Source organism: Camelus ferus, chromosome 1, assembly GCF_009834535.1.
Source record: "Camelus ferus isolate YT-003-E chromosome 1, BCGSAC_Cfer_1.0, whole genome shotgun sequence".
NCBI classification, from domain to species: domain Eukaryota; kingdom Metazoa; phylum Chordata; class Mammalia; order Artiodactyla; family Camelidae; genus Camelus; species Camelus ferus.
The window spans coordinates 42,783,799-42,806,090 of record NC_045696.1 but is presented as its reverse complement, the minus strand read 5'-3'; the positions used below and the strand labels follow the sequence as shown (position 1 = coordinate 42,806,090).

The window sequence follows — 22,292 nt, the reverse complement described above, 5'->3', positions numbered from 1 at the left end:
TGCTAAAAGAGTTCCTTAAATAGTCTCGCTATCTATACATCCCATGCTTTATTTTGATATTGAAATATAGTCTTCCTATCACCCTTCCATATACTTCTTATGGTTACCTTTGTTAAACAAAACCCTTTGATTTCAATATAATCAAAACTTTCCACATTTTAGCAGGGTCAGATTACAACAACAACAAAAAATTCTAAGAGGACTTAGTACCTAAGTCTTGTTTCAGAAGCAGAAATAATCCTCGCTTTAAAAATCATCCTTGGCACATCCTTGAATCTCCTCGTATGTTCAGCATCAATAGAGCAGATGAATTCCAAAGTACCTAATTTCAATTTATCAACTTGAAGGAAAGTGAATATTAATCTAGATAAATGGATGAGTTATCATCTCAAGGCATTATTAGCAGCAAAAGGTATGGATGGCTATAAGCATGCCTGATGCAGAGTGACAGGGCTCTAATGTGATAGAGTAGGTGGAAAACAAAGGAGAAATTTTACTTGACTTTAAAAACTGTTTTGAAACAGAAAGTTCCAAATTACATCCTTAAATCTCAATAAATCGTACGTGTGGATGTGTGTGTGTGGTTGCTGTTCGTTCTTTTCACTTTTTTTAACCTACAAAAGCTATGATGAATATTATTTTGTACTCTGGGCATAATTAAAGAGATGTGTTCTTTAACATCCTGACCAATGAAAAGGAACTTAAATTTTTTGGTTTTCAAAGGTTTAAAAATTCTTTTTGGTGAAACTAGTTTTGAGATCTATCAGATGCTACTTTGTCTTAAAATTCCCAACAAACTTTTGTTTAGTGTGTTTTCAGGAGTGATTTTACTGATATCTGACCTGCCTACACACTACTTTGTCTGAAGAGGTTACTGAGGGATGCCCTGACCTGCAATAAATAACTATAGACTTCTGCTTTTTTAACGAATACACCAGATAACCGTAATGTTTCTACCTCTATTCTCACTGTCACACTGAGAGCAATCTTTTTTTTTCTTTTTCAGTTTCCTCATATGTAAACAGTGTTACAGTAGCTACCTTATAATGGGTTTCTGAAGAGTAAACAAATTATATATAAAATATCTATAGGGCTTGGCCCCTAGTAAGCACTATGTATGTATCAACTATAAGCTATATTTTAAATTATTGATATTATTATTGTTATGTTCAGTATACCTGTATATAACAATATGACTTTTAATCAAATTTTCTGTGGACCAATAAAATAGTCAACATTGTTAGCATTGTTTGTAAAAGTATATCAAATTACCTCTAAATGGTTTATGCAGACTTTGTAACAGTGTGATGTCAGGTAAAATGTGTATATGTAATGTGTGTGTGCATGTGTGTACAACCCCATTAAGAGGTGACTATTATTATCTTTGTTTCAGAGATAAGGAGACTAAGGCAGAAAAAGTAGCTCATAGTCTGACAGTGGGTAAACATGCAAAAAAACTATAGCCATCAGGTCTGTGAACTCAAAAAGTAATGGTGTGCTCTCATTTACATCCACTCTCCCACCCACACCCCCCAAAAATACTTTTTTGCTTTGGTGTTAGGTTCCAGTTTGGGTTCTGTACCACTGTGAACACTGAGTGTGAATCTCCCTGATAAATGAGCTATTAAAGCCTAATTATGCTTTTTGTATGTTTAATACTCAAGCAACTCCACAGAAATGTTACTGAGATTGCAAATTAACCAGCCTCCCAAAATTTCAGCTCCAGTAGCTTCCATCTCACTTACCAATCAGTTCCACCACCCAAATATTTGATGACCCATTTATGACTTAATAAATTCCAAATATTCACTGTCTGATATATTACAGGTAATGGTTATTAAATATAATGTTCTAAAAGCATTAAGTTCTCCTGTTGTCATTACATTGCCATTATAGCAATGCCCTTTTGGAGAAAGAACATATCAAAAGCATGAAATTTAGGGAGCTATACAATGCAGACTAGGATAGTACAGTCAAACTACACAGTAAAACCATAAAGTCTTCCATGAACCAGTATTTAATAAAGTTCTCACTCTGATCTTATTAGCAAACGTGTTTGAGTCCTGAGAACCTGGAATAGTAGAAGGGTATTCAGGAGGGCATTGAATAAAGGAGAATTTGGAAGCCACAATCCACACATTTGTCCACTCTACATTGAATGGCATGTTCCCAGTCACAGAAAATATATGTTTAGAAACCCTGCCATGAAACTAGCCAGTGACACCAGCTGACAAGAAAGTAAACCCTGAGCTCAAGTAGTCTCTTTATTCTTAAATCAGTTCATTGTGTCCAGATATGCTCAATAAGATTAAGTACTTTTATAAAATGTCTGAAAGGAAAACTATAGTCTGTCTGAGAAAAGAGAGTTCTGAAAAATGTGTATGGTTGGTATCTCCTTTTAAAGACAAAACAACAAACCTACGAGCCATTTACCGTGCCAGTTTTCCAGACAGCCTGTATCCCAGCAATACCAAGGCACTTTAGCAAAGCTCTAATCTCAGCTGGAACTATGCTTTGGTACCTGGACTGAAATAAGACATTCAAGTGTTACGAGCCTCTGTTTCCTTCAATGCGAGAGTCAACCTTACACTCCCTGTTGTACCTCAGAGATGGGATGATTCTAAGGTATGCAGGGCTACGTCGGGTGTGTATACGTTTAAGCACTTAGAAGTGGCCGGTGAAGGAACTTCTCATCCACACACTGCACACAATACAATCCAAAACACATAGTTCCGTGAATGATTTACCCCATACTCTCTCCAAAAGATAGGGGAGAAAAACTATCTAAAATTCTATTTTACTGCCATGTAGGGGATTCAAAAGAAAATGTGAACACGATCAATGTACACAAAATAAGAAAATTTAAAGCTCAAAAGAATATAGCATAATAATTCCCTGACTTTCCAGTACAGAGCTTTTTAAAGAAAAGACACTTCATCCTGAGAGATTTTAATGTAGTGGGCCTTACTGGTAATTCTGCTGTAGGTAGCGTAAGGACCACCTTATCTGAAGTACTTGTCTAGTCAGTGTCTATTAGTGGGGTCATTAGGCCTGGGAATATATGTTGTACTTGACAATGTATGAAGTCAAGTATTCATTTTTAGTTTATGCTTAAGATAAGGTAATACTCATTAAGTTGAACATGAAGATTAATGACTATAGGGAATTTTGAAAAGAGAAGGGGGTAGACCTATTCTAGTCTTATTCTAAAAAGCACTGCCTTAGAGAATTCTGAGCAAAAGGACTTTACCCTCACTTGTAGACGCTTCAGACTCCCCCTCAGCCAACCTCTGACTTCAGCTGCAGCCCAGACTCCCCTATGGCTTGCTGGTGGAAGTGCTCCATCTGTCAAGGAGGCTTAAAGGACCTTTCCAACTTCTAATAGGCTGCTTCCCCAAGGTAATGGGAATACCCTCAAATCATGTGTAAATTCAGCCCAGAAGTGGGGGTAAAAGCCCCCAGGACAAATCTCACCTCGTGTTCCGGGCAGCTGTTCTCTCAGCTGGTCTCTTGGGAGAGGAGTTCTCCATACTTCTTAGTGGATTCTGGGGAAATAGACAGTGACAAAAAACACAGCTGAATATTGATCTTTCATCCCTCTCTGTCTAATTCTCCCCACTCCCTAATTTCTGCTTCCTGGTGAAGCCATGGTCTTTTCTCAGGCTCTGCTTTCAAGAGAACCCAAACTAAGATATTTCCCTAACGCTTCCTGCTGCCTTCTGCCTCAGGTTAGCCATGCAGCAGCAGAGAATAAGCAGTGGTCAGCAATTCATGTCCCTATACGATTTTCCTTTCTGGGTCCAAAAGTGATGGCCCGTAATCTGGTTGAAACAGGTTTCTGATTACAAGTTATTTTTTATATAACATTCAACATCTACCGTATGCCATATACATTGCTAGATGTTTTACATGCATTATTATGTCCAATTGTCACAACATCCTGTGAGTTACACTAGTTCCATTTATAGATGACAAAACTTTGATGCAAGGAGTCCAAGTAACTTGTCTGATATCACCAAAGTCATAAGTAGCTTAGGCGAGATTCAAACCCAAATCTGTATATCCAAAGACATCTGTAAGATTTATCTGAGAGCCAAAGTTTTGTTTTTGCTTTGTAACTGTCTAATGTCTCTTGGATAGCTGCGCTGCCTTTGAGTGGAGAGCACATGTGTGCTCAGATGTGGCAAAGCTGCTAACAGGTAGAGTTGGTCCTCATAAAAGAGACAGAAAAGACTTCATGGTGGACATGCTGCAGGACAGTTCAGGCAGTTTCAATGTAATTTTCTGATTTCTATGATGTTTGACACGTATTTCCAATAGCTTTCAATAGATCAGGTCATGAGCATAGGAGGTCATTCTGATTAAATAAGATTCTAACCAACTAATCTTAAATGCCATACAGATTATTACTGTGTTTTACTAATAGTAACTGTTTCAATTCAGACCATTATGGCACCTAGAGGGGGAGAGAAAAAAGTGAGGGTATCATATATCATAAGTTCCAGAAATATTTTTAATGTCAGACCTTTCCAGAAATATTTGAGTCACTGAATGTGATGCTAATCTCATTTTTGAGAGGAGAAACTGAGAATCCAGGCAAGTTACATGATTTTGTTCACAAAGCTAGAGTTTGGCAAACTGAGACAGAACTTCATTCCCAGTTCTGTGAGCTCACACATTGACTAAAATAGCCACTTGGCTTGCTGTAAACACTAGTCTGTATAAAGCCTGCGACCCCACCTGTGCACACTGCTGCACACCAACTACCCAGCAGAGAACCCAGCAAACGAAGAAGCTTAGTAAATCAGTCTTCAGTGATTGGATGAAGGTCCAAATAGGAACTGCACTCAAAATACCAAGAATGCTTCCAACATGCTCTGGGAAAAAATACTGCATCTACATATGCCTTTAATTTCTCCATTTGGAAGAGCAATATATGGTTGCTTTTCATCCATGGCTCTTCCAAGGAGGCAAGGCAGAATTTTATACGGACCATCGAATAATGCTTCTCAAAGTAGGGTATCCGGAAAAACAGCATCAGCATTATCTGAGAACTTGTGAGAAATATCAATTCTCAGTCCCCACCAATGTCTACTCATCAGAAACCATGGGAATAGTGGGCTCAGCAAACTCTGTCTGAACAAGCTCTCCAGGTGATTTTGAGACTCCTTGTCATAGACCACAACAGAATCACTCTAAAGCACTGCTTGACATATGAACCCACCAAAAACAAAACATGGTTTTATGGAATGGGAATCAAATTAGCATTATAAACTTTAAAAGGTTTACAGATTCTCTTAGTACCAAAAGGGGACTTTTGGTAACAATTTTTGGATACTTGGAATCCAACTTAACTTCGCTGTACAGTATCAAATGATGCAGACAAGAAGCAAACACACAGAACCCCAGCTATCAACCAGAGCACAGTCTCCTGCCACCCAGCCTGCTCGGCATGAGCAGCCTCCCCCCTCGCCCCACCCACTCCTCATCACACAGCCTAGATTCTATTCTAGCCTGTGCCCAAGTTTCCGATGCATCTAGTTTGGTGACGATGTGCAAGAAACAATGTTGATTCACATAGTAAGAATGCCATTCCTCTTCAGTTTCTCTCCTTCCTTCTGGCTATATTGCTTTGGTGCAAGTGACTCTTCACACATCTCAAACACCTGACCATCTTTTCAATAACAAGGAGAGCATAAATGCAAGTGCCAATCTTTCCATGGGCAGCACTCTCCGGATACAAGTATGTATGACTCTTTTGTTTTCATTGCATGCGTTTGTATGGATACCATTTGTTTAAGGATATAAGCTTGCTTTTTATTTAGAGTTATAATATAAATATCCTTATTTTTTAAAGTGAACAGAATTAATCAAAATATTAATATTTTAATAACAGCTTATATCAAATGACTGGATTTGAGAAGCATCTTCCTATCTAAACTGAGATATAATTACTGTTTCTGTATTTTTTTCACTTGGTACTTGTTACGTACTGAATTATGTTCCTCGAAAATTCATATGTTGAAGCCCTAGCCGCTAGTGTGGCTGAACTGGGAGATAGGGCTTTTAAGGAGGCAATAAAGGCTAAATGAAATTGTAAGAGTGGGTCCCTAATGTAATAGCATCTATCTCTTTATAAGGAAGACAACAGGAGAGTCACATCCAGAGAAAAGGCCACATGAAGACAGAGAGGGAGGATGCCGCCCACAAGCCAAAGAGAGATGCCTCAGGGAGAGCAGACCTGCTGCCACCTCGGTCTCGGACTCCTTCCCCACCTCCAGAACTGTGAGAAACGGAGTTCTGTTGTCTCAGCCACTCAGCCTGCAGGGCTTTGTCACGGCAGCCCTGGCAGAGGAAGACAACACTTCTATTTACTAATTCAGCTGAGATGTATTGGATTTATGTGTGTCAGAAATCACACTCTACTAGGTGCTTTTGACACAGTTGTGAGCCAGACAGTCCCTGCTCCCACTGGATTCCCAGACTCATGGGGGAGAAGCAAAGGAAGAGCTCAAAATTGTTTAGTGTCTTACATGCAATAGTTCAAGGGAGCTGAAGATCACGCGGGCTGATGGTGATGGGCACCTCACCCTGTTGGGACTATGGGGAAAAGGCCTCAAGAGTGACCACAGCCTGAGCTAAGACTCAAAGGACGAGTAAATGCATGGAGAGTGTTGAGGGTGAGAGGATGGGTAGAGAAGGCATTCCCGGCAGAGAGGAGCGAATAGACACAGCCACAGTGTCAAGACACAGCACTGTGCGTGCACTTTGTGCACACAAAATACTGGAAGGGAAAGGGAAAGGCCAGCTAGATAAACACCCTGCTTGCCATGTTTGCGATCTTTGATTTAATCCTAGGGGTCACGGGGCACTACCAACCTCGCACTACCCACATTTTGGACCAGATAATTCTTTGTTGTGGGAGGAAAAGAATTAGAATGTCTAGCAGCACCCCTGGCCTCTACCCACTAAACGCTAGTGTCACTGTGACAACCAAAAGGATCTCCAGATCTTGCCAAACGTCTAGCTGAAGGAGGATAATAGCAGAGTCTGATGAAAACCACTGCCCTACATGGTTCACAACGATATGAACCTGGAAATAACATGGTTAAATCTGCATTCTTTCTACACTTTGGAGCAGGACAGCATAATGGTTTAAAAACAAGGACTCTGAGCCAGCATGACTGGGTTCAAACCCTGCTGCTTACCTGTTGTGCAAACTTGCACAAGTCACCTAACTTTTGTACCCGGGCATTTTCACCTATGAAATTAGATACTAAGAGTACAGCTCCTTCACAGAGGTGCTGTGAGGTTAAGTAAGTTCATATATATATATACAGGGCCATGAACAGTACTTGACAGTAAGTGCTGTATAAATGTTTGCTAAATGTATGAAAAAAAAGTGTAAGAACAGAAGTAAGGGAGACAGACCAAAGACAAAGGATGGATGTTAAATTTGGTTGAAATGTGAAGGTGTCCCTCATGTCCTGAGCAGAATGAACTCTTGCCCTCTCTTGAATTCAATATAGTGTTATTACAATTTATCTGCTGTTCCACAGGTTACTATGCAATGTTCACATTATCTCTGTATCCATCACTGTACTTTATGAATAGCATCTACTCAATAAGTAATATTCTTAAGTTAAGGAGGAGAGAAAAACAGCATGACGAATACAGCCTTCTTTGTTGAAGGTAGGTATCAATTTTACATGACGTCTGAGTACCCCTGGTCGTCTTAAGTACCAAAGCTACAAAAACAGTGGAAATTACTGAATGCAGTGTTCAGAAACACTAGATTTTAAACCAATAAAATTATTTTCTTCACTCCTGTGTGAGGCAGAATTCTCAAATCCCCGCAATGACCCTCACATTGTGAAGACCCCTTTGAGTGTGGGTGAAATCTGTAAATATGACTATATATCCCTCCCATGATTGTATTACATTATATGACAAAAGAGATTTTACCTGGTGGGGTAATCTAATTACGTGTGTCTAATCACTTCAAAGCAACTTTTCTCCAGCTCCTGTCAGAAGGGAAAATGAGAGAGACTGGAAGCCTGAGATTTGATGCTCTGTGGTTGGCTTTGAAGACTAGGGGGACACATAAAAGAACCTTACAGCAACTTCTATTAGCTGAGAATGACCTCCAGCCAACAGCCAGCAAAGAGATGGGAGTTCATTTCTACAGCCACAGGAAACGGAATGATGACACAACAACTTGAATGAGTTGGAAGTGCGTTCTTCCGCAGACCTTCAGATCGGAGACCAGAATAAATAATACCTCGATTTTGGCCTTGTGATCCTGAGAGCAGAGAAACCAGTCCAGCCTACCCACACGTCTGACCTCCAGGACTGTGTGGTACTACATAGGTGGTGTCTGAAGATGCTGAATTTATTAGACAGCAATCAAAACTAACACACCTCCCTTAGGGGCTGATGAGGGTTCATCTTAACTGAGATTCTATAAAGAAATGTTATCTGAAATGTACATGCACTAATTTACACAGCCATCTATAATACATGTACATAATATAATTCAGGCATAGTTCATTTTATTGTAATTTGCTTTATTGTGTTTTGCAGGTATTGCATTTTTTACAAATGGAAGGTTTGTAGCAATCTTGAATCGAATAAGATATTGGTCATTTTCCCAATAGCATTATATTTTAATTGAGGTATGTACATTGTTTTTTAGATATAATGCTATTGCACACTTACTAGACTACAATGTCGTGTAAATATAATGTTTATATGCACCTGGAAAACCAGAACATCTGTGTGACTCACTTTACTGCAATATTCACTTTATTGAGGTCTTCTGGAACCAAACCCATAATACCTCTGAGATATGCCTGTATCCACCAGCGTGACTTCAAAAACAACTGCAAGAACCACAAGAATCTCCCTGGATTAATCTCACAAATGTAACAATAAAAGGAAAAAGGAAAAGCCAGAACACAAAAGAATGCTTATCATTCAGTTCTGTTAATACGCTAGTAAGAAAACAAGTAAAACTAAATTGCGGTGCTTATGGAATATATACATAAGTGCCAGTTGTATAAAGAAGAATGCTACGTGATTGCCAAGAAACTCAGGACAGTGGTTACCTTTGCGAGAGAGAAAAGAATGGATGTGAAGGGACCCGGGGGACAGCTGGGTGCACCTGCAGTATGCATGACAATATGGTCATGACTGGGATAGTGACTATATTTGTGTTTATCTTATGATTCTTCCCTAACAAGTTGTTTGTTTTATGTACTTTTTTTGAATGTTATCATTTGAATGTTAAAATGCAATAAAAACCTTTAGGGTGTCGTGCGGATTCATTTCACACTGAGGCACGGAGCTGGACGCTCATGAAAGCCTTAGCAAGGGCAGTGTGGGAGAGGCACCACGCAACAGCCGCTGCAGACCAGGGGCCCCAGGACTTCTTTAGCGAGGGATGCACCAGTTTTGACTCACCTAAGAAATGGATACGGAGACTCCCCTTGCCTAAAAATGCCAGGTCTTTCCTTACTTACTCTGGGCTCAGGAAATGGACTACTTTCTGCTATTTATTGATTGAATCTTTTTTTTTTTTTTTTTAAGGAAGGAGTCACTGTCTTTTGAACATGAACGTAAATGATCTCTGAAGGAGCCCCTGACTGCTCTGATTCACCATCCCTGCTATTTTCTTGAATCATCACATTTGCTTCCTCTTCTTTTGCTCCTAGCCAGAAGGCTGCAGAGACTTTGCTGGGGATGCTGGTGCTAAAGCTCCTGCACTGTTACTTCACTGATGTGCTGACCCTTTTATACTAATGTGCCTGGGCAGACGCAGTAATAAACGTCTGATTACTTTGTTCCATCTCCAGACAGTTCCCTCGATACTTAGAATAGTCCTGCTCTACTCCATATGCCTATCGGATATTTTTTTTCCTTTTAAAAATATCGAAAATTGGAACTTCATAACCATTAGTGGCATTCACTATTAGAGGGTCCAAGCTATTTGGGAGGAGAGAGGATGAATGTCCATTAGCCCTGGTATCTCAAGATGATGATCAGCTTGAATGGATAAGAATATACGCTATTCTATCTGACTGTTACAGAAGAAAAATAAATGTATCTTTGTTTAAACTTACAGATATGTTAGTATGGATTTCTAAGGAGGTTCAGGAATACAACAGAATAAGCAGTGCTTCCAGTTCCTGTAAAGCCTGAGCACATCATGATTCAACCTTAATTCCATCTCTGTATAGGTTGATCCTCTCCAGTGCAATCCCTGCTCACCCTTCTCTCTCAGTGGACTCTATGGATTTTTCATTGTCCCCCTAATTTAAAGTACCTTGCCTCTTCCCTTCTTCCTATACAAATTATACACATCCTTCAAATCGCAGCTCCAGTCTCACTTCCTTCTTAGAGTCTTTTCCAACATATCAATACACAGCTCCTCTCCTCTGAGTTCTTACCATTCTTTAATTGCTCTCCCTTTAAGTGGCATCTGATCCTGTTACATTTGTAACAACAGATTATCAGTCCTTTAAGAGGAAAAATTTTTTTCAATCATTTACATCGTTTCAGAACAGGCTTGGTGCTGAAAAAGAGAAGCAGTAGAGTGTCATGGAACCGTGAGACTTTCTAAAGAAGCTCTACTTGGAGGGAAAAAATAGCCTCATCCAATCCTAAAACTATAAATTATAGAAATTCAAGGGAAATATGATTGAGCCAAGTGATTCCTGGCATAGATAATTGTGGGTAGTTGGTAGATGGTCAAAAAGTCTTGTTAGTTGGATTAATTTAATATGGAAACAAGAATATGGCTGTTTTTTCTTTTTTCCTGGAAACACACAAGAAGGAGAGAGTTTACTATCTAGGGGAACATTTGGAAGTAGAAATGTGATCTAAAAGCAAACGAGTTCAGAATAACCATCATTTTTAGCAGGGGCTGAGGCTTTGCCTAACTAGAAATGAAGAAGCAGAGTTGTTGGCGTCCTCATCACCACTATCTTCATCAGCAGCATGCAGTTAACTGGCACCCATATTTTTTACATAATGTATCTCATTTGATGTGCTCTAAAAATTCTAAGGAATAAAAACTCACAATTTATCTCATTTTTTAATTGAACTGAATAAACAAGTTTAGAGACAATACGTGAGCCTCCTATTGCTACTGTAACATATTAGCACAAACTTCATGGCTTAGAATGACGTGAATTTATTACTTTACACGTCTGAAGGTCAGAAGTCTGAAATCAGTTTTACTGGCCCCAAAACAAAGTGTTGGCAAACCAATGTTCCTTCTGGAGGTTCTAAGGAAGAATTTTCCTAGTCCCTTCCTCCAGTTTCATAGCCAGCATCAAACTATCCATCTCACTCGCTCTCACTCTCTTTCTCTCTCTCTCTGAACCATGTGATTATATTGTACCCAAACAGACAATTCAACGTAATCTCCCCACCTCAAAATCCTTTACTTAATCAGGTCTGTAAAGCCCCTCCTGCCATGGAAAGTAGCAGTTCTTATATTCACAGTCCTCCAACCACACTGTTTTTGGACCGGCCTGCAACTCTATGAAGTACACATAGCAAACAGAAGGGCAGCTAAGAGCTGGCAGAATACACAACCAGGAGACTGGAAAGCCAGTTTGGTAATCAGAAGAACCAGGCTAACTAAAGGAAGATCTAAACCATGTTTCTTGAAGGGTGGGCGCCCACTTCACAGGAGTTATTCAGAGAGTTTCTTTTCAATGCAACTCCTGAGATCACCCCTGCATACTAAATTAAAAATCTTACTATAATGAGTTTTCAAGGCGATTCTTATTCAAGTTAAAGTGTGGGAACTCCTGGACACAGAGAAGCAGGCCACCAATTGGTGGCGGGAGGTAGCCAACAGAAACAGGTATTACAAGGCTCAAAAAAAATTCCATAATTCTGAAAGTTCAAATTTAACATGAGCAGCACTAGTAAGCAGGTAACATGAAAATCAAGCGACACTGTCAGTGTACTGCCCTGCAGGTGTGATCCCTCTGGAACATTAATATTAACTATGGCCAAATGGAACCCAGGTGATGCCCAGATCTTTTTAGGCTAAGCAACTTTGTTCACTGTGAAGCTCCCATAATACACACACATTCATGAAATCTTCCCCAATCATGTAAATCTGGTGAAGAAACATGTTCTATGAGTTTAAAGGCAAAAAAAAAACAAAAACAAAAACAAAAAATGCTCATTTCTGAATATGAACATCCTGCTAAATAAATGGATTAAAAACAACCTTGTTGTATCTTGCGCATTTCTCTGAAGAACTCAATATTGACAGACACTATTTAGTTGCTCTCCTTTTAATCCTGGGGATTTAACCAGCAGAACCCAATATTTACTATTGTTCCGTGGATGTTTTTATCACTAGCAAATATCCCGTACGCATGTAAGTGACAGTCGTGACAACTCTGCTCAATAATTGAGATCGACAGGTAACCTTCAAGAATAGGACCTTGACTTCTTTTCTCATGTTCAATTACAGCCCAAGTTTATTCAAGGGACAGTTGAAAGTCATCAATTAATTCTCGTGAAGGAGGCATAAATAAAATCTCATTTCTTAGGCATAACATGTCAGTTCAATTGACCTTTGAGTAAGTCATGTCACTAAAGGTGTACCTTTTATGTACCAACTCATAGCAGATTGGACATTTGCTTTGCCTTAAATTTTCCAAATTCTGACAAGCAAGGTTCCAAAGCAAACAAAAAATTCTCAAAAGTAGATGAAGGTTTTATCAGCTTTTCCTTCTCTCCCCTTTCTCTCTCTCTCTCTGGCTGCTGAGCAGACCTACTTCATCCCAAGTCACAGCAAGGGGTCCGGGAGGACATGAAGACTGCAGCCCCTTCCCAGAGCCTCAAGGCCTCCTGATGTGGATGAGAGCCAAACCGGTAGGAGCTGAGCAAAAGGGCAGGCCCAGCAGTGGTTTGGCAAAATATCCTACAGCCCTTCGAGTGGGCCATGTCACTGCGGTAAGTGCCACTCAGGAAAAATCCTATTTGCTGTTAGAATAGCCTTTTTCCATTAGCGCTAAAAGAGAGGGACAGAGTAAGAGAGAGAGAGCAAGCCAAAGATTTTTTTCTGTTTATTACGTCTCTATGGATTTACTTTCAGATGTATCCAAGGAATCTATTACAATTCCTTGAGGACAGAAATTCTCACAAGAGCATCAGTGTATTCATGGCCATATTATCATTTGATAATGTGCTAACGTCATGTGCTCACTGGGCCCATTTTGTTGATCTCAGCAGATAATACCACAGATCCTTCCATTAAATGAGCAATCTATTACTGTCAGGGCTGCTCACCAGTGGAATGGGATTTGTGTTCTATATTCGAATGTAACTTTGTCTTTAGTCCATACCAATGCATGCGTCTTATGGAGAATATCAAATAAGAAAAGACCTAAGATCCACAAACCAATTATTAAATCCGATACCAAAGTCAAGTGACTTCATCTGAATAAGAGAGAGTAACCATGCTGTAAGACATTAATCTAGATTCTGAAAAGCATCAACACCGCCCCATGCCTAGACTTCACAACTTCGTAGCTCTATTAATAGGTAAGAGGAGTGGCGTGATTTAGAGGCTCAGAAAATTATATATATACTCCAGTGAGTTCTGCTATTCAAGAGTAATCTGGGCATTTGTTCATTCATTCATATAATATTTACTGAGACTTACTAGGTACGTTTTCCCACTTTAGACAATTAGGATACAGAGTAGGGCAAAACAGGCCCATTCCCTACCCTCTGAGAACTCTCTCTAGAAGCAGGTATACCTTACGCCATAGCCAGGTAAGTAAGGGAAGAGATAAATTCCCAGTTGCATGTAAAAAACAAAACTTTACTCTCATAAAACAAAAAATCAAGAGAAAGATCCTTTAAGATAGAGTCATAAATGTACAGAATCTGGGAAGATAATGAGCAGGACTTACCATGGGTCAGGTTGAGCTACAGGCCTTGCACACTCCCTGCTAGCAGCATTTATCAGCAAAGTTGAGCATATGTGTATTTATCTGGCAGAAAATGCTTTTCAGTTCTCCCATTAGGTAGATGACGGTTAATAGCAATTCACCAGAAATAAATTTGAGAAATGAAAATAATTTCCTTGCCAAATATTATGAGTAATCAGCAATGGAGCTAAGCCTTCCTAAGTGATGAGTAAGGGGGGGCTAAGGAGAGGTCAGCTCACATACACGCAAGACGTAGCACCAACACCATTTAAGAGGGCGGGTTAAGTGACAGTTCACGCATTGTAACAAATACTAGATTTGGTATAAGCCAGAACATTAATTCATCTTGTCTTTCTTTTTTTTTTTTTTCCCTAGGAAGTTCAGAAGTGCATTTCACAGAGAACGTATCTTATAGTCCATCACTCAATCTCACAAGTAAATGATTAGAATATATATAAAGCCCCAGTGAAACAACACAATCAGCTTACACCACAACACCACAACAGTTCTCCATCAATGGGAGCCTGAGCCCCTGAAGGGAGCAACAGGGGGATGTGATTAGAGATCTTAGCACCAATTTGCTCTCTAACTGAGCAAGAGTAGAGTGACTGATACACTTCACACATTTGCATACTCCTTGTCATGTTTATTAAAATGACTTGGTGATTAAAAAAATACATCCAGAATCTTTACTAAATTTACAGCAAATGTCAGTCCTTATGCATTTTTTTCAGGCAACAAACAGTAGAAGCATAACTGCTCTCCCAGGAGGGCTAATACGTTGTCTGGACATTTTATTCATTAAGATAAGGGGTTTCATTCTTGAGAACATAAGGAACGACTCACAAAACCTTTCCCACATCAAAACACATCCAAGGAGACCTTTACAACATTCACCCAACTGCAGAGAAAAGAGTCCACTAATATAGAGGAAATAAAGAAACACATAAGTATTCCAGGAGGCCACAGTTAAGCTTTTCAAAATTTAAAGACATTCCAGCAGGGTTTGTAATTGATTTCAAATACCTGGTACCACAAATCCAAAAGACTTAGCCCTTGCACCTGACACCTCTGGTGTTTCAGATGCAGTCCAACACTGCCTGCTAAGAAGGCAGTTATCCGCACTTGCAAGCTTCTCTCCTCAACAACAGAAAACAATGGAGAGGAAGTTCTAGCACCTGAAATTCACTGATGGCTTTGCTTTGAGAAAAGTTTTAATAATGAGAGAAAGGGAAAAAATTACACATATCGTAAACCTAGCCACTGGGTGATTTAAAAAGTAAGAGACCCATGTCTGAAACTTCCCAACCTTTACCAATATTTACTCCTTTGTTAGAAACTTGATTTAAAGTAAGAAAATAGAAGATGGCAAGATGTGAGTAGAACGGGAGGGCATTAAGATTCAGCAAAGTCTTGTCAATTTCTTTTTTAAAAAAACGTATAGGTATGTTCATTATGACTGAAGCATTATGCTGTACACCAGAAACTGACACATTGTAAACTGACTATGCTTCAATAAAACATACATTTACAAGAAAATGTGAGAGAATGTTAGATTTTGAGACTGTCAGTCCAACTTGTTTTGCTCCTAAGGTTGAATTTTTTTAAAAACAGCTATCATAAGTGATTCTGTCTCCTCCAATCCACATTGTAGCTATTCCCCTTCTCTTAGAAGTTTAAGGAAAAAAATTAAAAACCCCTTCCTTCTTCACAGGTGGCCTGGAGAAAAACCCATGTGGGTTTTCCCACAGGGGAGTAATACACAGTATCTGGCAGGAGCCAGCAGGAGACCCAGGGATAAGGTTGCCATGTGACACCAGGAATCTTACCTCTTCAGAAAACAGCATAGCAATTATTGCAAATAATTACTTTCAGAAACAAAGCTTCTCTCAGAAAGTCAGTTATTTTTTTTTTTAATTTTGGAAGTTCCCACTACTACAGTGCACATTGCAAAAAACGCCATGAAGTTGAATGAAAATACAGCATTGGTTCAAATTTAAAAAAATTTGAAAAGTTCAGACATGAGAAATACTGAAGTAGTTCAATATACTGTTGCTGCTCTAATTAAACGCAGCTCTCAAATTTTCACAAGCTAGTCATAAAATAGCATAATTTTAAAAATTAGATCAAGATGCAAAATGGGAAGCCCAGACCACAGAAACTGAGGATTAGGTGGTCCTCACTTTATAAACAACTGTACCAAAAACATCCCCACGGAAGTCTGAAACTGCATGCTCCTTGTCCGTGCAGTTCTCCTTTTATCTTTTTATTCTGAACAATTGGACAGTGGTTATCCTGAGACCCTTTCTATCAAGTAATTAAAAAAGGGGACTGAGTGAAAAAGTTTCTGAAAAGTTCCTGAGTGTACCCTAAAATCTACCTCCAGTGAAGACCCTGTTCTACATCAGTACTGGAAATGGCCACCACTCCTGATGGGGGAAGATTTAGAACTAAGAGAGCAGCTGTCCCAAAGAAATAAAGAGGCATACCACTGTTAGACGTATGTAAAACAATTCCAATATATGTCGGTAGCTTGTGTGTTAAAGTAACCTTGCAATATTGGTCAGGGAACATATTAATCATTTATTATGTTATTTGTATAGAAAAATGCTTTCCAAGATCTAGAGAAACTTATGAATGATTTTTGAAGTGTGCCCACTCATCACTTGAAAGAGTCTATTCAGATCATAGCAGAATGGCTTGGAACAAAGGAAACGATCCAGGATGCTTCCCTGCTGGCAAAGGATCGCATCAATGTATCTTGCTAGTTCATCTCATTTGAAATGTCCTAATTTTCCTTGAGATAAATTTTTATGTGGCTCTTTCCTGCCTCCTTCCATTCCAAATATGTATCAACTATCTTAATTTTTTTTAACAAGAGGTAAGCCAGATGAGTGATAGAGCAAGTGCTGTCATTAAGATCACAGACGTGGGTCTGCACAATGCTGTGGCCATGGCGTAGACAGATCTCACTGGCAACTGAATAGGGCTTTCCCCATCTCATCTATGAGGTGAACCATATGAAAATTAACTTTTGAAAACAAAACTAGTCAAATTTTGACTATTCAATTCATGTCTTGACAAGAGAAGATTTTATTAGATGGACTTTAAGATCCTTCCCAGCCCTGATAGTCTATGGTTGTGTTAGTCCATTCTTGGTGATATCTAAATAATTCTGAGGGCCACAGAGATCTGCACTTTCTGGAGAACAAGGTTAAGCAGTAATCAAGCAGCGTTTTCAGGAAACATTCTTTTTAAAGGCTTTATATTTATTGATCTTCATCTATACCCAGAATAGGATGATAGACCATAGAAGGGATGGCTTAGCATGTTTGGCTCATGCAGACTGGATGGACCCATGAGCCCCCATACAACATCTCCCCTTTAAAGAATAATACAACTGGGCCAGAGTTTCAGTAGATCTAGAAAATAGCAGAAGAAGGAACTAGAAGTAAGGGCATCGTGAAACCTCTACACATAAAAAAAAAAAATTTAATTATGAACTAAGAGTTGAACACATTGTGATTATAGACAACAGGGTTGTGATATATTTAAAATGATGAAGAGGAAGAACCAAGATGGTAGAGTAGAAGGACGCTCGTAGCTCACCCTCTCCCACAAGTACACCGAAAGTGACATCCACAGACCCACCGTCAGCTGGATGGAGGGGGAACCTCCAAGGTGGATCTGTATAGAATAGCCCTTGGCCAATAGAACTAAGGTAAACAGGCACAAAGGGTTCCTGAGACCCCCAGACCTATTCATGAACCGGCAGGGGTGGGATGGGTCAAGCCTCCCTGGCCGGGTGGAGGACTTGGCCAGCACAGAGGCGACCCTGGGGGACTGCAGTGTGTGGTGCGCTGTGGCAGGGAGGGTATACAAAGCAGAACAGCCTGGGTACCACATAATATACAAAAAAAAAAAAATAAGCAACACTGCTGGTGTGCCCTGGGGGGAGGGGTGCCATAGCCTTTGTCTCTGCAGACCCGAGGCACCGTGCCTGGCATGTTCTCTAGAGAAGAGAGGCGGGGCTCAGCCATGGCTACTATCTTCTCCAGTGCGTGGCTCCCAGGCGGAGGTGGGGTTGAATCTTTACCTAGCAGCTTCGAAACCTCATAGGCGGGACTGAAATTTGTTTACAGCCCCAGGCAGAGGGGACCGTTCTGCCCCGGTGCCTCTTTGAACTCAAGCCTCTAAGGCAAACCAACAAGGAGCGGACTTCTGGCACACAGCGAGTGTGTGAGAAGGAGTGAGGCTGGCACAGCCATTTTCTGTGAGCCCACCTATGGAGCACGAATGATGGATGCGACGGTGTGGGGAGTGGCACTGAATGGGGGAGCAACCCTACCACCTACCTCGCAGGAGCATGGTGCCAGGATGCAGTGTTGAGAAGGGATATGACCTGCCCGCCTATGGTGAATGAGTGCAGGCATAGAGACGAGGTGTCTGGAGGGGGCTAGAAGCGCCCACCTACCACACAGTAGCACAACTCACAGACATGGCATTGGGAGGAGAGATGACCTGCCTGCCTACCAGCACCGGGAGCAGCACAGACCTGGGGCATGACCGGAGCACGCCTGGAATCGGCAAGTGGAGTTCCCACTGCAAAGCAAGGGCAGGAGCGGCAACAACCACAGAACAAAAAGGAGGCCCTGTTCGATAGCCAGGGCAGGCTCTGACACCAAAATACTGGCCACACCCTCAGCCAAAGGGATAACAGACAAAAGGCTCTGGAGGAAGACTTGGCAACCACTCATACTTAAGAAGGACCTCTGGACAAAATTATGAAGCACTCACAGTCTCCATGGAAACACATCAACCTTTTTTTTTCTTTCCTTTTTTCTTTTCCTTTCTTAATTTTAATTTTTTTAATGTTTAAAATCTCTTTTGAAATTTTCTTTTAAAAATTCTTAAAAATTTTAAAAAATTTGTCTCAATTTTATTTCTAGCACTGTTTTGTTCTTCTGTTATCAATCATACTGCTTTCAATTTTCTTCTTCTTTTAAATTATTTTTAATTTGTCTCAATTTGATTTTAATTTCTATTTGTTTTGTTCTTCTGTTATTGTTAATCCATAGTGCTGGAGAGATATAAGTGAAGAAGCAGAGGAACCACTCACAATTAAAAGAACAAGAGAAATCCCCTGAAAGAATAATCAATGAAATACACCTTGCTAATCTACTAGATCATGATTTCAAAAAAGGAGTGATCAAAGTACTGAAGGAACTAAAAGAGATTGTGAATAGAGACAGAATGTATGTCAAAAAGGAAATTGAAACTATAAAGAGGACCCAATTAAAATTGGAAAACTCATTTGCTGAGATGAGAGCTGAGCTAAAGGCTGTAAAAAGTAGGCTAGATAATGCATAGGAACAAATAAGTGACTTAGAATACAGGAAAATAGAAGTCACCCAATCAGAACAGCTGAGAGAAAAACAAATAAAAACCAATGAAAACAATATAAGGGACCTATGGGATAATATAAAGCATGCCAACCTACACATAATAGAGGTCCCACAAGGAGAAGAAAGAGCAAAGGAGATTAAAAAGGTATTTGAAGAAACCATGACTGAAAACTTCCCAAACCTAAAGAAGGAATCAGATATCCAAGTACAGAAAGCACAAAGGGTCCCAAACAAGAAGAACCCAAACTAATGCAACATCAAGACATAGTATATTTGAATGATGGCCATTCTGACTGGAGTGAGGTGATACCTCATTGTAGTTTTGATTTGCATTTCTCTGTGGAAAACAGTACTGGAGATTCCTCAAAAGACTAGGAATAGACTTACCATGTGACCCAGGAATCCCGCTCCTGGGCATATATCCAGAAGGAACCCTACTTCAGGATGACACCTGCACCCCAATGTTCATAGCAGCACTATTTACAATAGCCAAGATATGGAGAAAGCCTAAATGTCCATCAATGGATGACTGGATAAAGAAGTTTTGGTATATTTATACAGTGGAATATTACTCAGCCATTAAAAATGATAAAATAATGCCATCTGCAGCAACATGGATGGCCATGGACAATGTCATTCTAAGTGAAGTAAGCCAGAAAGAGAAAGAAAAATACTATACGATATCACTCATATGGAATCCAAAAAGAAGAAAAAAGACAAATGAACTTATATAAAAAACAGAAACAGACTCACAGACATAGAATACAGACTTGTGGTTGCCAGGGGGAAGAGGACAGGGAAGGGATAAACTGGGAGTTTGAGATTTGCAGATACTGACTGCTATATATAAAATAGATGAACAAGTTCATACTGTATAGCACAGGGAAATATATTCAATATCTTGTAGTAGCTTATGGTGAAAAATAATGTGAAAATGAATACATGTATCTTCATGTATGGCTGGGACATTGTGCTGTACAGCAGAAATTGACACAACATTGTAAACTGACTGTGCCTCAATATAAATAAATAAATAAACAAACAAACAAATAATGAAGAAATCATAAGGTAACTATTCTATCACAATCATTTGGAAACATAGTGCATAGCTTCCTGATAAGGGTGAAGCAAGAACATTTTATTTCAACATGGACCATATTTATCGAGTGTACCAAATCAAAAATGACAATGTCAAGGCTGGCATTTTTCATTATCCTCACATTAATCAGGAATGAAGCAATGGATCATTTTCAGCTGAGTAATTTTAAGTCATATTAATGGTCAGATTAAGGTAACTAACTAGTAAAACAGTAAAACTGATAACTTGGTACTCAAAATGAACAATAGATAATAAAGATTTAAGCTGTAACAAAAAGAAAAAGAATACAAGGGAGGATGTTTAGAAGACATAAGTAATGAACTGTGTATTTGGAAAAATACACCAAAAAAGTTACTGAATTGGATGAGCTCTCATAGGGTTAAGGGAGAGTCAAGGAGCAAAGAATATGGGGCAAAGTTTGCTAAGGATGAGTTAAAAATTAGCAGTGGTTCAAATAATAGTTCTAAAAATAAACCAATCTTTTTTTCAATAAATACTTCTCTGTCCACTCCCAAATATCCAGAAGTAAAATATGTAGGTAAATTAGGTTCTTGGACTCAATTCCAAGGGGGAAGCAGGGGAGGGAGGGTAGGACACAACACCATACAATTCTTGGACATCAGCAAGCTGGTCTATAATTTAACTCAGTTCTGATACTGTCTACACCGAGATAGCAAAGATTCCATGGGTTAAGGGCTCAGTCCTACAAGACTGCCCCCCACAGCCCATTTGGACACCAGTCTCAATGTCAGGTTTCCACCTGTATTTCTCACCCACTGGCTTTACGTCAGAGCTTCCCACAACCTCCTTCTTGGATCCAATTGATTTGCTAGAGAAGTTCACAGAACCAGAGGAAACTGTACTTACTAGATTGCCAAACTATTATGAAAGAATACAACTCAGGAACAGCCAGACAGAAGAGATGAAGGACAAGGCATGGGGAAAGGATTCAGAGCTTCCACATCCTCTCCAAGCTCAGCTGTATCCCCAGAAGCTCTCTGTCCCTTTGAATTTCTATGGAGACTTCATTACATAGGTATGATTGATTAGATAATTGCCCATTGGAGATTGATTCAACCTCTATCTCTCTCCTCTTCAAGGAGGTTAAGTGGTAGGACTGAAAGTTCTAGTCCTCTAATCACATGATCAGATGCCACAGCAATCAGCCCCCACCCTCAGAAGCTTTCCAAAAGTCACCTGATTAGCATAACAAAGGACACTTCACCACTTTTAACACTTAAGAAATCCCAAAGGTTTTGGCAGTTGTAAGCCAGGAACTGTGGATGAAGACCAAATATATATGAAAAAAATATTTTGGTCATCCGAATGACCAAAAATATATTTCTTGTAAATCACATTATCACCGTAGGAAACAGAAAGCAAATAAATTTTTTAAAAAAATCAAGTTACCCCATATACAAGACAGCAAGTGGGGCCGATGTCAGAAGTTAAGAATTTAGGAGATGGTTTCAAGGTGCAAGAGAAGAACAGTTGGTTGTTGTTGGTTGTATCACCAATAAAATAGACTTTTCATCATTTCAGAGGGAGGTTTTGTGCTCCCAATGGACTAAGCTGGAAACAGCAGAGAAAAATTTTGGAGAAGAGCACTGGAGATGGTGACAAAAGGACCAAAAACAGGCCCTTTCTACACTGAGTCTAGAAAAACTCAGTGAAGAAGTGTTGGGTATACTGGTTTTAAATGAAAACAAGGCACAGGCTATTGTAGAAAAGAGAAACACAGACGAAATTTATTTTAACATTAATTTGTTTCACTTAGTTTAGAAATGAAATAACTGTTCCACTGCCAAGCCAGGAACAAAT

At 39.6% G+C, this 22,292-nt stretch overlaps 1 protein-coding gene across 39 annotated transcripts in view; it reads right to left on the bottom strand.

Moving 5' to 3' along the window:
• The window catches only part of LOC106730093 (endogenous retrovirus group PABLB member 1 Env polyprotein-like), a 637,472-nt gene that overhangs the window by 396,576 nt on the left and 218,604 nt on the right, over window positions 1-22,292 (bottom strand). For 38 of the 39 annotated variants that reach the window (XR_004319394.1, XR_004319430.1, XM_032478125.1 and 35 more), the window contains one exon: window positions 3,475-3,545. The exons of the other annotated variant lie outside the window; for it this stretch is intronic. Coding sequence is in view for 36 of the 38 variants with exons in the window: in XM_032478125.1 (XP_032334016.1) it covers window positions 3,475-3,545 (71 nt within the window). In the remaining 2 variants the exon portion in view is untranslated. The remainder of the gene's footprint in view (window positions 1-3,474; window positions 3,546-22,292) is intronic. 39 annotated transcript variants of the gene reach the window in all.